We start from the raw sequence: 17,500 nt of genomic DNA on the forward strand, positions 1-17,500 counted from the left end.
AATATTGGCACTGGGCTGGCAGTTTTCAGGGGGAAAGGGCTAGTTGGTTACATTGACCCTCAAAAGAATGAAAGGCAAAAGTCAACCTTGGTGGAATTTGAACTCGGAATGTAAAGCTGGAAAAAATGCAGCTAAGCATTTTGTCCAGTGTGCTAATGATTCTGCAAGTGAGCTGCTCTGCTTCTGCTGATGATGATGATTTCGAACTCTGGCACAAAGCCAGCAATTTTGGAGGAGGGGATAAATTGATTACATCGATCCCCAGTTCTCAGCTGGTACTTGTTTTATCAACCCTGATAGAATGAAAGGCAAAGTCAACCTCGGCAGAAATTAAACTTAGAACATAAAAGATGGATGAAATGCTGCTAAGCATTTTGTCGTGCTTGATAATGGCTCTGCCAGCTCACCACCTTTAATAATAATAATAATAATAATAATAATAATAATAATAATAATAATTGAAAAGGATCCAATGGCAACAAGGACCACCTTGTGATAGATAAGGTTATAATGAAGAACTGCAAATGGTACCAAAAACACTTATGCATGGCATGGATAGACTTCAAAAAGGCTTACGACATGTTGCTGCATTTGTGGATTTTGGAAACACTCGACATATGTGGAATAGCTGAGAATGTGTGTGCACTGATTACGAACAGCATGCCTAGTTGGAAAACGCATCTTTCCTGTAACAACCTGCACTTAGCCGAGGTAACACTCAGAATAGGTATCTTCCAAGGATACTCTTGTTCACCTCTGTTGTTTGTTAGGCCTACATAAAATCAACGTGCACTATGGGTTGAGAAAGAATGGACCTTGTCTCAACCACCTCCTCTTCATGAATGATTTAAAACTGTTCACAAAAACAGAGCCTGAAATGGAGAGGCTGGCTGAGACTGTGCAAATGTGCAGCAAGGATACAGGGATGGAATTCAGTATCTCAAAGTGTACGGTGCTTACTTTGAAGCAAGGGAAAAGAGTAAATTGTAGGGGCATAAAATTGCCAAACAGAGAGAGAATGGAAGACCCGGGTGATGATGGGTACAAGTACCTTGGGATCCTGGAGCTAAACAATATCTTGCACAACGAAATGAAAGACAAGGTCATCACTGCATATTTCAAGTGCCTCAAATTTCTCTTGAAATCAAAGCTCAACTCAAGGAACCTTGTGACTGCCTTCAACATATGGGCTATTACTGTAGTCTGCTATAGTGCACCCATCCTGAGATGGACACAAGCAGAGATTGACCAACTCGATTGCACTACCCGAAAGACGATGACAATGCATGGGGCCCTCCACCCTAAAGCAAATGTACACAGGCTCTACATGAAGAGAGGTAAAGGTGAATTTGGGTTGATTAGCATATGGGAGTGCATCAACAGTGAAACAAGAAATATGGCAGAATATTTGGTACGCAGCGAACAAGACTTGCTACAGTATGCTGCTAGTGTAGAAGGAGTAAACAAAAATGGATTTGAGAGAGCTCATGGATTCCGATCAAGAACAGCCAATGAGAGAGAAGAAACCCTAATCCATATGAAATTACATGGTCAGTTCCACCTAGAAACCAACAAATTAAAAGACCAGGAAGCATCATGGAGGTAGCTCAACAAGGGTAACCTAAAAAAGAATACTGAAACCCTAATCATCGCAGCCCAGGATCAGGCATTGAATACCAACTCAGTCAAGAAGAATATATACCACATAAGTGCATTGGTCCTCTGCAGAATGTCTGGGAAGAGGATCAAAAACGCGACTTACATTGTTAGTGCTTGTGAAAGTTTTGTGCAGAAAGAGTACAAGCGTAGACATGACAAAGTAGCCCCAAAACTCCACTGGTTACTATGCCATAAGTATGGATATGAGGTTACTGGTGCTTGGTACCAACTTACCCCGGAAAAGGTAATGGATGAAAAGGGGAAGGCAAAAATCCTCTGGGATTTTGATTTCCAGACAGACTAAGTGTTAGAGCACTGAAGGCCAGATATAGTATCCTTTAAGAGGGACAAACAAGAGTGCCTAATAATCGACGTAGCAGTGCCAGGAGATCAACATATCATCATGAAAGAAAGAGAAAAAGTTGATAAATATGGAAACCTTAGAATTGAAATCACTGAGATGTTGCAGCTACGAGAGTCGAACATAAAGGTTATCCCTACTGTCATCGGAACATTGGGTTGAATACCACCCAATCTGAAAAACCTTAGAAATACCCTACAGTCTAGATGTATTGCAAAAGTTGGCATTACTTGGAACGGCATGCATATTGCGTAAAATACTGTCTGTCTGAGGTCCTTGTTGTGACATGACAAACAATACAAACCCCCAGTAGACACAATACCTTCAATAAACAACCTCACAATCTTGTATACTGTCTATGTGATCTCAAATTTTAAAGCAAACACATAATTTTCTTATGGTTTCTTAAACATTCACTTGAACAAAACTGTACAAATCCAAATATATGGTACCCTAGGCATAACACCTACATGAACTTCTAACTTGTTGTCTCTTGAGGTCTCTGGGTGAGACTTGGATCCAACTTGTACAAATGCAAAACAAAAGTCAAACATAAAATAATAATAATAATAATAATAATAATAATAATAATAATAATAATAATAATAATAATAATGAAATAGAAATTAGCAAAATGTGGAACCTGAAGACTAAAACAATACCTATTGTCATAGGTGCCCTGGGAATGACAGCGAAACGGGCTGATTACTACCTAGCTCAGATACCAGGAAACCCAAAAATGGCTGAAGTTCAAAAGATAGTGCTCATGGGAACTGCCCATATCCTACATAAAATACTGTCTATGTGATCTCAAATTTTAAAACAAACACATAATTTTCTTCTGGTTTCTTAAACATTCTCTAGAACGACACTATGTACAAATCCAAATATATGGTACCCTAGGCATAATACCTACATGAACTTCTAGCTTGTTGTCTCTGGGTGAGACTTGGATCCAACTTGTACAAATGCAAAGCAAAAGTCAAACATAAAATAATAATAATAATAATAATAATAATAATAATAATAATAATAAAAATAATAATAATAATAATAATAGTCTGAGCAAACCCCAGAAGGAGTCACCAAAAATGAGACCTGCAAAATCCTGAAGGATGTAATGATCCAGTGTGATCACCTGACCAGACATTGTATGATAATCGATATAGCATGCCCCGGTGACAACAGGATCAATGTGAAAGAAGAAGAAAAAAATAAACAACTACGACGATTTAAAGTGGGGAAATACAAAAGTTGTGGTCAATGAAGAGAGTAGATGTGATATGAATAGTAATTGATGCACTTGGAAGTATCAGCACTCAACTACCAACATGGCTGAAAAAGATCGGTGTAAGTGTGAAGGTAGAACACCTACAAAAATCAGCATTGCTTGGAACTGCAAAAATTCTTTGCAGTGTTCTTGAAGCATGACCAGTAAAACAAGTGTTGCCTTAGTCTGCTGGCTGTGGGCAGCTGACATTTTCCATCATACCCAGCAAAATAAGCTGTGAGTTTTCATCATCGTTTAACGTCCGCTTTCCATGCTAGCATGGGTTGGACGATTTGACTGAGGACTGGTGAACCAGATGGCTACACCAGGCTCCAATCTGATTTGGCAGAGTTTCTACAGCTGGATGCCCTTCCTAACGCCAACCACTCCGAGAGTGTAGTGGGTGCTTTTACATGCCACCGGCACGAAGGCCAGTCAGGAGGTACTGGCAACAGCCACACTCGAAATGGTGTATTTTATGTGCCACCTGCACAGGAGCCAGTCCAGCGGTAATGATAATAATCCTTTCTATTATTGGCACAAGGCCTGAAATTTGTTGGGAGGGGACTGGTCGATTACATTGACTCCAGTGCTCAACTGGTACATACTTTATTGAACCTTGAAAGGATGAAAAGCAAAGCACACCTTGGTGGAATTCAAAGTTAAAAAGTAAAGAGCCAGTAAAAATACTGTATTAATAATAATTTTTAACACTGGTATGAAACCATATAAATTCTGTCGGGAAGATATAGTCAGTTAAATATATTACCAGTATATACGACTGGTGCTTTGTTTATTAGTTTCTGGAAGGAGGAAAAGCAAATTTAAACCTAGTGGGATTTGAACCAAGAACATAAATAGATTTAACTAAATACCTCGAGGTACATCACCCTTCATTCTATTGATTTCGCCATCTGTCACCCTAAAATTATAATGATAACAACTATAATAATAATAATAATAATAATAATAATAATAATAACAACAATAACAACAACAATCATCATCATCACCATCATCATCATCCTCAACATCATCATCATCATCATCATCAGGTCACACAATGCATACTGCCTTTTTTTCTCATTGATCATCCAACATTGTCTCAGCTTACTAGAACTGCAACAACATCCATGATGCTGTGTTGCATTTAGCCCATGGCCATCACCGACTGAGTAGATCTATAACCAAAGACATCCCAGCTGTGATTATTGCATGTATTTTTTTGTAAACAAAAGTGTATCTTTGACTGCGTTATTAACTGCCCTGCCTTTCATAAGACATTACGGGATGAAGAGAGAGAGATCTGACTGTGATTTCTAGCGGGTTGAGCTACCATGTAAATACTCCCTTGGTAGAATCATTAGCACATCAAGTAAAATGCTTAACAATATTTCATCTATCATTACGTTCTGAGTTGAAATTCCTCCTAGGTTGACTTTGCCTTTCATCCTTTCAGGGTCAATAAATTAAGTACCAGTTGAGTACTGGGGGTCAGTGCAATCAACTTACTCCCTTTGCTGAAATTGCTGGCCTTGGTCCAAAATTTGAAACCATTATCATTGTGCCATACTGGTCAATGCCAGAGCCCCGACTGGCTCCCATGCCGGTGGCATGTAAAAAACACCATCCGAATGTGGTCGATGCCAGTACCCCTTAACTGGTTCCCGTGCTGGTGGCATGTAAAAAGCACCGCCCAAACATGGTCGATGCCAGTACCCACTGACTGGCTCCGGTGCTGGTGGCATGTAAAAAGCACCCACTACACACTTGGAGAGGTTGGCATTATGAAGGGCATCCAGCTGTAGAAACCTTGCCAGATCAGATTGGAGCCTGGTGCAGCCTTCTGGCTCTCCAGTCCTCAGTCAAACCGTCCAACCCATGCCAGCATGGAAAGTGGACATTAAATGATGATGATGATGATGATGATGACAATGATGATGATGAAAGCAGTGAGCTGGCAAAACTGTTAGCACACTGGACAAAATGCTTAGTAGCATTTCATCTGTCTTCACGTTCTGAGCTTGAATCATGCTAAGGTAGATGGTGCTTTTCATCCTTTCGAGGTCAATAAAATAGGGGTTGATGTAATTGACCAGTGCCTATAGCAAAAAGGATAGTTATAATGAAGATTTCTAACAGTGGCTTAAGTCCATATATTTTAGGAAGATGGCATAGTTAATTAGATAAACCCAATATTTGACTAGTACTCTATTTAATCAACTTCTGAAATGATAAATGGCAAAGACGACTTGTGTAGAATTGAACTCAGTGTGCAAAGGGCCACAACTAAATACAGCAAAGTATTTTGTCTGATGTTCTAACAAATCCACCGAACTAACACCCTATGCCTATTTATATCCGCATATATGCAACCGTGCTTATGCAAGTGTGCATGTGTGAATAGACATGCATTCACACACCTGCATGTACATGCACACACAGACACATAGATAGATAGATAGATAGATAGATAGATAGATAGATAGATAGATAGATAGACAGATAAACAGACAGATAGGTGCAGGTATGGTTGAGTGGTTAAGAAGTCTGCTTCAAAGTAATGAAATGCTAGGTCCTATCTCACTGGGTGACATCTTGGACAAGAGTCTTTAGCAAAGCTTTCAATCAGCTCAAGACTTGTCAGTGAAAGTGATAGAGACAGTAAAAAAAGCCTGTTGAGTGGACAATAACTGTAATTCAAAAATTCAGTCTTGTCTCACACTGTGTTCCACTGTTTCTACTTGAGAGTTACACTGTTTATGTGAAATACCCAGCTGTTTTGCATACTGGCTGTATGTTTATATGGTGATAACTACAGAAAAGTAAAGTCCAATGTATGTGGAGAAGTCCTTTGACAGAGTGCTTCATTCATTAAGTTGATAGTCATATAAAAAATTTTTTTTTCAATAGATGGAGGTGAAAGGCTCATGGGGGCTGTAAAAGCTTTCTACAAAGGTACAATTGGTAAAGCAATGAGTTCAGTTAATTGTACAATTGGTAAAGCAATGAGTTCAGAATTTAGTGTGAAGTTAAGGATTCATCAAGGGTCAGTTCTTAGCCATCACCTATTCATGATAACCCAACAAGTTAACATAGAGGAGTTCAAGACCTTGCTGTCTGTGGGAAATCCTATGTATACTAATGATTTAGCTCTTGTAGCTGAATCTTTAATAGAATTAAAGAAGTAAATTAAAACTTCCAGATGTTGAAACAAAATTTAAAATCAATTTAAGTAAGTAGAAAACAAGGCTGTTGTACTCATGAATGATAGATCGTGAGTTCGATTCCCTCAGAGGCCAGCACATTGTGTTCATGTGCAAAACGCTTCATTTTATATTGCTCCAGTCTCCCTTTTCAATCAATGGGCAATGTTGGCCTGTTTGCCTTGTCAGCAGGGTGACATCATTTGAAGGCTAAAACAATGCAAAAAAAAAAAACACACTGCGACCAGAGATGTGTAACAACATCTGATAGCCTGGTTGGTCATGTGATCATGTTATATATATATATATATATATATATGTTGTTGTACTTGGGGATGGTCATATTGCCAGTTTAGCCAATAAAAACACACGCACTGTATATTTGGTGTTAATTTTTTTTTTTTTCAGCTTTATATTACATTAATCTTAATATATATATATAACAGCACAATGGCCCAGTGGTTAGGGCAGTGGACTCACGGTCATAGGATCGTGGTTTCGATTCCCAAACTGGGCGTTGTGAGTGTTTATTGAGCAAAAACACCTAAAGCTCCACGAGGCTCCGGCAGGGGATGGTGGCAAACCCTGCTGTACTCTTCCACAACAACTTTCTATCACTCTTACTTCCTGTTTCTGTTGTGCCTGTAATTCAAAGGGTCAGCCTTGTCACACTGTGTCACGCTGAATCTCCTCTAGAACTACGTTAAGGGTACACGTGTCTGTCGAGTGCTCAGCCACTTGCACGTTAATTTCACGAGCAGGCTGTTCCGTTGATCGGATCAACTGGAACCCTCGACGTCGTAAGCGACGGAGTGCCGACAACATATAACAGCAACAATACCAATGCCAGCATTGTTGAAGAATGGCGACTATAATGTCAGAAAAAGTTAACAGAAGCCTAGCAGAAGTTGAATAGATGGCACTTCTACCACACTACCAGACGTACTACTCTTTTGCAGCCACTGCAGTCACCAGCACGATTGATAATGATAGCAGCAGCGACAAAACAAACAACTGTTTCAACACAAGACTACTATTATAGCACTGATCAACACAACTCCATGTATGTGTGTCTTTGTATCTGTCTTTGCACCCCACCACTTCTTGACAACTGGTGTTGGTGTGTTTACGCCCCTGTGACTTTGCAGTTCAACAAAAGAGATTGGTACTTTGAATACCAGGTTTAAAAAAATGTAAGTACTGGAAATAATTCATATGACTAAAATTCTCAAAGGCGGTAAAAGATAAAAGATACTTCACTCTCTCTCCTTCACACATGGTAGCCCCTTTCAGACTGTTTAGTATTACAATTTGCAAGGGGACCTCTCTAGTGCTGGTGACATGAAAAAAGCATGCAGTAAAACTTTGTAAAGGGGCTGGCATTAGGAAGGACATCCAGCCATAGAAAATAAATCCAAGCTGACACTGGGAGATGATGTGATCCTTCGATTTATCAACATTAGATCCTTTCAAACTGTCCAATGCATACCAGCGTGGTGAATGAACCTAAATGATAATGGTGGCGGTGATTGCGCGCGTGTGTGTGTGTGTGTGTGTGTGTGCGTGTGAATATGTACATATATATATAGCTGCATGCACACACACACACATGCACATATACATACATACATACATATATATATAGACTTGGAGACGCCACTATGAAAGGTTGCTAAATGAAGAGAATGAATGAGAGAAAGAGAGTCTGCCAAATGTCGACCCAACAGAGGGACCAGCTATTTGAATTGACAGTACCTTGGTAAATAAAAGCAATTAAAGGTATGAAGGCAGGGAAAGATCCCGGTCCATCAGGAGTCACTGCAGAGATGCTTAAAATATCTGGTGGTATTGGCTATAGTCCAGTCACCTGTACAGTCAACCAGGTGATACATGAATGAGTCATACCCAATGACTGGTGTAGTAGCATCATAGTCAACTGCTACAAAGGTAAAGGTGAAGCATAAGATAGGAATAATTACAGAGGTATCAAATTGTTGGCCCAGGTGGTGAAAGTCATGGAGAGGGTCATAGCCCAATTAGTTAGGGAGAGAGTTAGTTCAGATGAGATGCAGTTTGGGTTTGTGCCAGAGAAAAGCATCACTGATGCTATACTTCTGGTAAGACAGCTGAAGAAGAAATTCTTAGCCAAAGATAAACCTCTGTACTTGGCTTTTGTTGGCTTGGAGAAAGCCTTTGACAGGGTCCCCCGATTCCTTATCTGGTGGTCAATGTGGAAACTAAGGATAGATGAGTGGTTGGTGAGAGCTGTACAAGCCATGTACAGGGAAGCTGTCAGTAAGGTGAGGGTTAGCAATGAGTATAGTGAAGAATTCTGGGTAGAAGTAGGGGATCAGTCCTCAGCCCCCTCTTTTAGGCAATAACATAAGAATTTAAGACAGGTTGCCCCTGGGAGCTCCTCTATGCTGATGATCTTGCTCTAACAGCTGAGTCACTACCAGAACTAGAGGAGAAGTTTCAGGTGTGGAAGCAAGGACTAGAATCGAAGGGCCTTAGAGTCAATCTAGCAGAAACCAAAGTCTTAGTAAGTAGGAAGGCAGACAAATCACAAATCCCTGCTCAATCTGCAGAAAAGGTGTAGGTAGAAACTCCATAAGATGTACCCGGTGTAAGCTATGGACACATAAGAAGTGCAGCAATATGAAAAGGTTAACTGGGAAGATAGTTTTTGTATGTGGCAGATGCACAGGGACAATAAACATCAAAGATGTATAGAAAACAGATTCCATCACATGCCAGGGGGAAAAACTAGAAGTAGTTGATAGCTTCCATTCCCTAGGTGACCAAGTCAGTAGCGGAGGTGGATGCTCTGAAAGTGTAATTGCTAGAATAAGAATAGGCTGGGCAAAGTTCAGAGAGCTCTTACTTCTGCTGGTAACAAAGGGCTTCTTGCTGAGAATGAAAGGTAGACTGTATGAAGCATGCATGCAAACAGCCATGTTACATGGCAGTGAAACATGGGCTGTGACTGCTGAGGACATGCATAGGCTTGAAAGGAATGAAGCTAGTATGCTATGCTGGATGTGTAATGTCAGTGTGCATACACGACAAAGTGTAAGCATCTTGAGAAAAAAGTTGGACATAAGAAGCATCAGATGTGGTGTGCAAGAGAGACGACTGCACTGGTATGGTCATGTGTTGTGTATGGATGAGGACAGCTGTGTGAAGAAGTGTCACACCCTAATAGTGGAGGGAACCTGTGGAAGAGGTAGACTCAGGAAGAGCTAGGATGAGGTGGTGAAGTACGACCTTCTCACAGAGGCAAGTGACCGGGAACTTTGGAGATATGCTGTGCTTGAGAAAACCCAGCAAATCAAGTGAGATTGTATCAGTGGCCAATGCCAGTGTCGCATAACTGGTCCACTTAAAAACACCCTTCAATCATCGGGCAATATGCTATGCTTGAGAAGACCTGTTGAGTCAAGTGAAATCTTTGTTGTGGCTGATGTCAGTGCCGCCTGACTGGCACCCATGCCGGTGGCATGTAAAAAGCACTATTTGAGTATGGCTGATGCCAGTGCCACCTGACTGGCTCCCGTGCCAGTGGGACGTAAAAGGTACCATTTGAGCGTGGTTGTTGCCAGTGCCACCTGACTGGCTCCCATGCTGGTGACATGTAAAAAGCACCCACTACACTCTTGCAGTGGTTGGTGTTAGGAAGGGCATCCAGCTGTAGAAACCTTGCCCGAACAGATTGGAGCCTGGTGCAACCTCCTGGCTTGCCAGTCCTCAGTCAAACCATCTAACCCATGCCAGCATGGAAAGCGGACGTTACACGATGATGATGATATAAAGCCACGTTATCTTTGTGTGAAACTAAAGACTGAAGAGGTTTAATAAGACTGAAACATGACTGGATTTATCATTGTACTGTTGCAAATCAGACATGTCACTGACAGCATGGTTTTACTTTTTAATCTAATTTTATGTAGTTTGAATTCAGAGTTATTTCCCCTGTCAGTTAATAGTTCTTCCTCTTCACCACGAATGTAATTATGATTAATTAAAATTTTTGTCTCATTTCAAATAAGTACATTAGCATCAACCTTATTTATACATTGGCTATTATATATACACTGGTGTCATATAAAAACAAAAACAAAACAAATAAAACAAAAGCAATTGTTCAGTTGTAAGTAGTAAAAATAATAATAATAATAATAATAATAACAATAACAATAACAACAAAATTGACAGTTTAGCAAATGTACAACTAATTATTATTAGTTTTCTACTATATACCAAACTATCATTAATGAATATTTAGCTCACTTTTAGCTAATTAGCAGTTTAGTAATTACTAACAAATATAAGCACAGTGTTTATTAATGACTATTTAGCACTAGTAGAGGCCATTTAAATAATAGGGACTAAGTTCTGTTAGAGCTATCAAATAATTCACTAATTATTTATCACCAAACTGGTACATCTATCCTCATTTCTCACAGGGGTTGGGTTCCAAAGCAACGCAGTGATGAATGAATCATCTCCACACACTTTGTCAATGGAAGGAATTGCTATGTTCATTTCACCAAACTTGTGGCATACAGCAGCAAAGCTTCCGTTGCCACATATTTCCTTGGTCATCTCTACCTTTTCCCTGAAGAGAATACACTCATCTGTGTCAGCTGCCTTTGTGTTTTTTCTGTTTGCTGATCCCATGTTGATCTGCTTACAAAAAAATTAAAATAATATCCAGCCTTGCAGCACAGTCATGCAAATACATGTGTAGTGACGTCATATGGCGCCAAAAAGGCATAGTCGCCATTGCTGCATCCTTAACCACGCATGCGTGGATTTCAACGTCCAAGTGTTCCCGCTTAATTCTGTCTCTTACCACGCCAGACAGCGAACAAGCAAGACGGTCTAAAACAAGCTCTCATTGAGTGTGGAAGAAGCAAGTTGTCTCTCCAACGATTCATCTCTAGGGACAGTACATCTACATTCAGGCTACTCCGAAACCGGACAATTGGAAGCTGTATATTTTCCTCCATAAATAAATATTGTTGTTGTTGATCAGTTTGGAGTTCTGCGTTCCGTTCACTTCTAATTTAATATAAGAAAGTCAGGTGTACATCTAATGATGTATAACCCACTTTCCTAAACATGCAATATGCAGTGCCTTCTGGGTGGCTCAGCATGGTGAATGGTTGCCAGGGTGTATCTTAGCAGTACAAGCAGAAACTTCAACTGATTTCTGATCTGTGTTATCGCAGATTAATCCATGATTAGCATAACAAGGTTTACAATGAGTGTGCTGTGTTATCCCAGATTAGCAATGAAGGAATTAATGATAAATGAAGCTACATGTGCTTGTACCATTGGTACTATAATAAACTAACACTAGTATAATTAGTAGAAAGTTTAGTAAAGGCTGTTAAACATCACTATAGCAACAGAAGTGCAGAAACAATATGCCAGCGATTATGAAATAAGCTTCAAGTGTTATTTTATAAAATGAGTTGTACATTTAAATGTCAGTATACTGTGTTTGTGTTCTGAATGCAATTAAAAATGTTTAGTCTTGTTTAGAACAAAAATCAGACTCTCAAAAAGACAGTATAGGGCTGACAACTGTAAAAATCATGTTTTTCATTTAAGCAGGCATAACTGTGTGGTTAGGAAGTTTGCTTCCCAACCATGTGGTATTGAATTCAATTTCATAGCATGACACCTTGGGCAAGTATCTTCTACTAAAGACAATAGCAGATCAATGCCTTGTGTCTCAATTTGGTAGACAGAAACTATACAAAGCATGTTGTGTGCATGCATGCTTACAGTATGCGTTGTAAAATATACATGCATACATACTTACATTACATACAAACTTGCATACATGCTGGAAGTCGATTTGTGACCAAGTAAGACCACTTCTTAAACCTGTTTCACTTTAAGAAACATCTCATATTACTGATGATGTCTCATATGGCTCCTAAGGTTTGCAAGGGACCTACAAGTCATTCCACACCAACTACAAGTCAAGCCTTGCAACAATAGCCTGGATCTACAATATCAAGTGAGCTCACTGGCTGACCCACGAATTCTGCTACACAATGTGCATGAGAGAACATGCTGGATACTGCATTGGTAGGCGAGATTACCATTGTGACTGTGCTTGTGGTTCAGTAGGTTAGCCTTCGAGAAGCAGATACATGCATACATAGGTCATCATCATTCATTTAACATCTAATTTTTCGTGCTTGAATAGATCAAACAGAAATTCTGGAGACAGTTTTTCACATGGCTGGTTGCCCTTCCCGTCACCAACCATCACCTGTTTTCAAGCAAAGTAATATATTCCAATATGTTCTTCATGGAAGACTGGAAACGAACAACCTTGCTTCTATGATGATGATGCTTATTTATAACCATCATGAGATGTTTAGACAAGGACACAAGGCACACACACACACACACACACACACACACACACGCACATGAACTTTTTTTGGTTTCCATCTACTTAGTCTGCTCACAAGACTTTGATTGACCAAGGAGTAGAGTAGAAGACACTTGCCTAAGGCTCCACACAGTGGGACTGAACCCAAGACTAAATGGGTAGGAAGCAAGCTTCTCAACCACACAGCCATGTCCACACCAGTAGTTATACTTATGTGTGTGTGTGTGTGTGTGTGTGTGTGTGTGTGTGTGTGTGTGCGCATGTGTGTGTTTGAATGTTTAAATTCTGTGCTTTGCATTGAAAAATCATCGATATTTCCCTGTAAACAATTCATTCAAATGTAAAAAGAATGAAATGTTTTTTATTGGGAAAACATACAAGGATTAGCAACTGGAAAGATATCAAACTGTGAAATAATGGTTTCAAATTTTGGCACAAGGCCAACAATTTTGGGGAAAGAGTAAGTCGATTATATCGACCCCCAGTGCTCAACTGGTACTCATATTATCAACCCCAAAAAGATGAAAAGCAAAGTCGACTTCATAATGTAAAGATGGATGCCATTAAAGATGGATGCCACTAAAGATGGATGCCACTAAACATTTTGCTCAATCTGCTAATGATTCTGTCAGCTGACCGTCTTCCAGCTGTGAAATAATGCCTTAGTAATATATCTGGCTAACACTCAAGCTAATATGAAAAAAGCAAAAAAATGAATGACATGTGGTCTTACACAACTTCACTGAAGTTAGGACTATGCATACCATCTAATCAGGTTGCATAAATATATGTCTATAAACAAAGTCTATTGTCTGGTTGTGTAGATTAGACAATAAATGGAGAAAAACATGTGTGTAAAAGTACTGTGGAATGATGGTAAGTAGTTGGTGAGTAAAATCTAAGCTTCTGCTCAATTCCCTGCTGAAATCTTTTTCATTTTTTTTATTTACTTGCTATTTTATATATGTATATATATCTGCAATGATACACTACATGAAGTTGAAGCCTTTGGTAGTGACTCAATGATTCATTAAGAGCCACAAGACATGTTAATTTTCATTGTATGTTTTTGAAGAAGAAAAAAATGTATAGAAAATATGATATTGGCAGAGGTTGTGCAGTACATTTTGGATGTAGGCTTTTAACTAAAATAAAAAAAATAAAAAGATAAAAAAAAACATGCCAGTTATTGATTAGTAAGCACCATTACAAGAGCAACAAACAGAATTAACTACCTGAACTTCTCTACCATCCAACTGAAGGTCATGTTCAAAGGCATTGTCCTTCTCCAGTTTGTTTTCATTATTCAAGTCACCCTTAAAGAAATCTGGAGGTAATTTGTTTTCTATGACTCCGTGGTGGTCATTGGGAAGCTCACGTCCAGCAAGATTGTCTTCAACATTGACCCTCTCCAGTGGTTGGTTTCCCTCATTATTCAGGCTATTGTTGAGGTCGAAGTCAGGAGGTATTTTGTTATTGCCATGTCTTCGGTTGCTAAGCATGTGGAGAATCTCTTTGTCCTCATTTGGCTGATTGGCATCAGCATTGTCATCATCCTGAGAATCAAAGAGTACAGGAATTAGTTTAACGAGTCGCCAAATCATAAAATAGGTAATACAAGAGATGACAGGCATCTTGTTTCTCCATTTACATAGCTGACAGCTATGGCATGAAGACATATGGCAAAGTGGTTTGGGGTGTTGGGCTTGTGAACATCAGATCATGGGTTCACATCTCAGCACATCCTTGAACAAAACACTTCATTTCATGCTACTTCAGTTCCATTCAGCTGAAAATGAAATGAAAACCAGTGATAGCTGTTGGAGGAAGAAGTTAACGTGATGATGGACTAGCATTCCATTCAGGGGAAGTTTGTACTCTCAGTGACTTAAATGTCACAGAAACCAAAATAAGCTCTGACCTAACGGGCCTGTACATTCAAAACAAAAAAGCTATGGGGGGTGGTGTCTTTTATGTCACATTCCTGAATGTGTTTCAGGAATATATATATATGTGTATATATATATATATATATATATATATATATATATATATATATATATATATATATACACATATATATATATTCCTGAAACAATTGTATAATTGTATATTAGTTTCTTGAGAAGATTCTCCTAACACTAACTAATCTGTTGCAAATTACAAACAGATTTTATTTATCTATCATTATCTAAAAAAATCACTGAACACACTACAACCGTTAACTCACTGACATACTGTATCCTCCTCTACTGGGACAAGAATGACACATACTTCCTTCAATTAGCAAGTTGTGTACCACCATCACCCTGCATCTAAGCCTACCTGATACAACAAGCCATTCAGAGAATTTCTATGTAGTTGTTTGACTGGCAAGAAAATGCAAAACACATTCCACCAATTTTTTTTTAAATGGACCAAAATTGGTTAATAATCCTGGATGGTTTGTCTGAAAATAAGATAGGGTAGTCATAGCTGGAACACTTTTGATCAAAGGTTTAATCAATCTGGGTTGACCTGGAAACAACAACAACCTTTTTTTTTTTTTTTTTTTGCCCTCTCTACAGTTACTGACGTCCACAAACTCTGCGCAAAATGCTCCACCAGGCTCTTTCATCACAGCGCCACAGCTACCTACACTTCTCTTTTTAAACCTAAGCGACACTGAAAGAATGTCTATGCAGCAGCTAGACCTGCAAGAAATAATAGCCAGGTCTTCCTCAAATCACATCTTACCATTACAAAAAAAAGATACATTAGACAATGTGGTCTAAGGTACACTGCCTGAAAAAAAAAACGAAAAAAAAAAAACAAGCAGGGTGTCCATAACTGAAACAGTTACAGGTTGATTCAATCAGGCTTTAACCAAGGGCTAAACAACAACAACAACAACTTCCTTCTTGTCCAAGTTTGTTCCCCTCACACAGCAACCTGAAAAAAACTTACATTTAAATTGTCATCACTCAATTCAGATTGGTGTATTATAGTAACTATTTAGACTAATAGTTTGTCTGGCACTGTATTCTGCCGAGTCACTGTCCTTTGTCATCTCCTCTGTGAGGTTCAGTCTCTTGAAATCAGTTTTACCCCTTTCTCTTATGTCTTCCTTAGTCTTCTACTCCCATAACTTCCATCCACAAAATGCACTATTTTTTTCATGCAACTGATATCTTCCATACACATTATGTAGTTATACCAGCACAGCCTTTTCTCTTGTTCACATTTAATTCCTCTTATGTCAGTTTTTCTCTCAGCTCATTTGTGTCCCATTATTCATCCAACAAAGTAAGCTTACTTCATTTCTTTTCAACCTTTGCAAATCTTCTGCATTCACAACCCATGTCTCACTATCCTGCAGCATTGCACATTGTACAAAAGCATCATACAAACTGCCCTTCCCTTTTAGAAAGAAATCTTTTGTTTCAACTGAGTTAATAGTAACCATGCCGTTGGCACATTCACCTCCACTGCTAAATATGTCTACATAAAAAAAACTATCAACTCTTTCTAGGAAGCCTTCATAGCATCTGAAGGAATTCATCTAAGGGGCACTCTTACTGTTAACTACTGCTGTACATCAAGCATAAATGAAATCTTTTGCTGTCAGCTTCCTTGTGATTCCAATACATCAAGAAGTCTCTGCTAACAAATGAATGAGATTTGTGGGTCTCTGCATCTTGTCTCTTTCTAATCAGTTTTACTATAACCCTTTCAGCAACTTTCAAAACTTGGTTCATTACTTAAATGGCTCTGTAGTTGTTTCTCTAGAGTTTCTACTTTGTCCTTGTAGCAGTTGTTGGTGGAACTGTTACACTATGATAGTTTTCAGTGTTACATGGTTGACAATGTAAGTGAGTTACATTGTTAGATATTTCAAGCATCTCAGCGACTATCACTGCTGATCCAGTTTTCTTTCCTTATTTCTTCATTGCCCACAAGGGGCTAAACATAGAGGGGACAAACAAGGACAGACAAAGGGATTAAGTCGATTAGATCTACCCCAGTGCGTAACTGGTACTTAATTTATCGACCCCGAAAGGATGAAAGGCAAAGTCGACCTCGGCGGAATTTGAACTCAGAACGTAAAGGGAGACGAAATAACGCTAAGCATTTCGCCCGGTGTGCTAACGATTCTGCCAGCTCGCCGCCTTCCAGTTTTCTTTCCTGCCTTCATTTCCATAATGGTGCTTTCAACTATATGGGTTTCAATTTCAATGGTCTGAAGTCCTTCTGTAATATCCACTTGAGGTAAACTTTCTTTTTCTCTCTCTCTCACCCTCCTCATTCAGCAACCTCTTACAACAGTATCTTCATGTTTATTTCTGATTGGCATCAGTGAGAGCAAGTGTGCTGCTCTCATTTAACACACACTTCTTCCTCATTGCCGTCTCAATTATCTCTAGCACCACTATCTTACATTACAAAGAAAAACAAAACAAATAGAAAAAAAAAATACCTCATGCCTCATATTGCAGAGCATATTATAAACCTCTTACTTTTAACTTTTTCCCTCGTTAAGTATAGCTGACATCTACACACTTGATACTGATCTCTGGTGGCCCTTCCTTCTACTCATTCCATATTTG

The 17,500-nt window shown here is 39.1% G+C and overlaps 1 protein-coding gene across 12 annotated transcripts in view; it reads right to left on the reverse strand.

Moving 5' to 3' along the window:
* Positions 1-17,500, reverse strand: part of LOC106876311 (uncharacterized) — a 184,161-nt gene that overhangs the window by 2,755 nt on the left and 163,906 nt on the right. For 8 of the 12 annotated variants that reach the window (XM_089361122.1, XM_089361121.1, XM_089361118.1 and 5 more), the window contains one exon: positions 14,150-14,470. In XM_089361122.1, the coding sequence (XP_089217248.1) occupies positions 14,150-14,470 (321 nt within the window). Of the gene's footprint in view, positions 1-4,165; positions 4,213-14,149; positions 14,471-17,500 lie in introns of all 12 variants that reach the window. The other 4 variants (XR_016243858.1, XR_016243857.1, XR_016243856.1 and 1 more) reach the window with 1 other exon arrangement.

The sequence above is a fragment of the Octopus bimaculoides genome, chromosome 12, assembly GCF_046866305.1.
Source record: "Octopus bimaculoides isolate indiv1 chromosome 12, ASM4686630v1, whole genome shotgun sequence".
Taxonomy (NCBI): domain Eukaryota; kingdom Metazoa; phylum Mollusca; class Cephalopoda; order Octopoda; family Octopodidae; genus Octopus; species Octopus bimaculoides.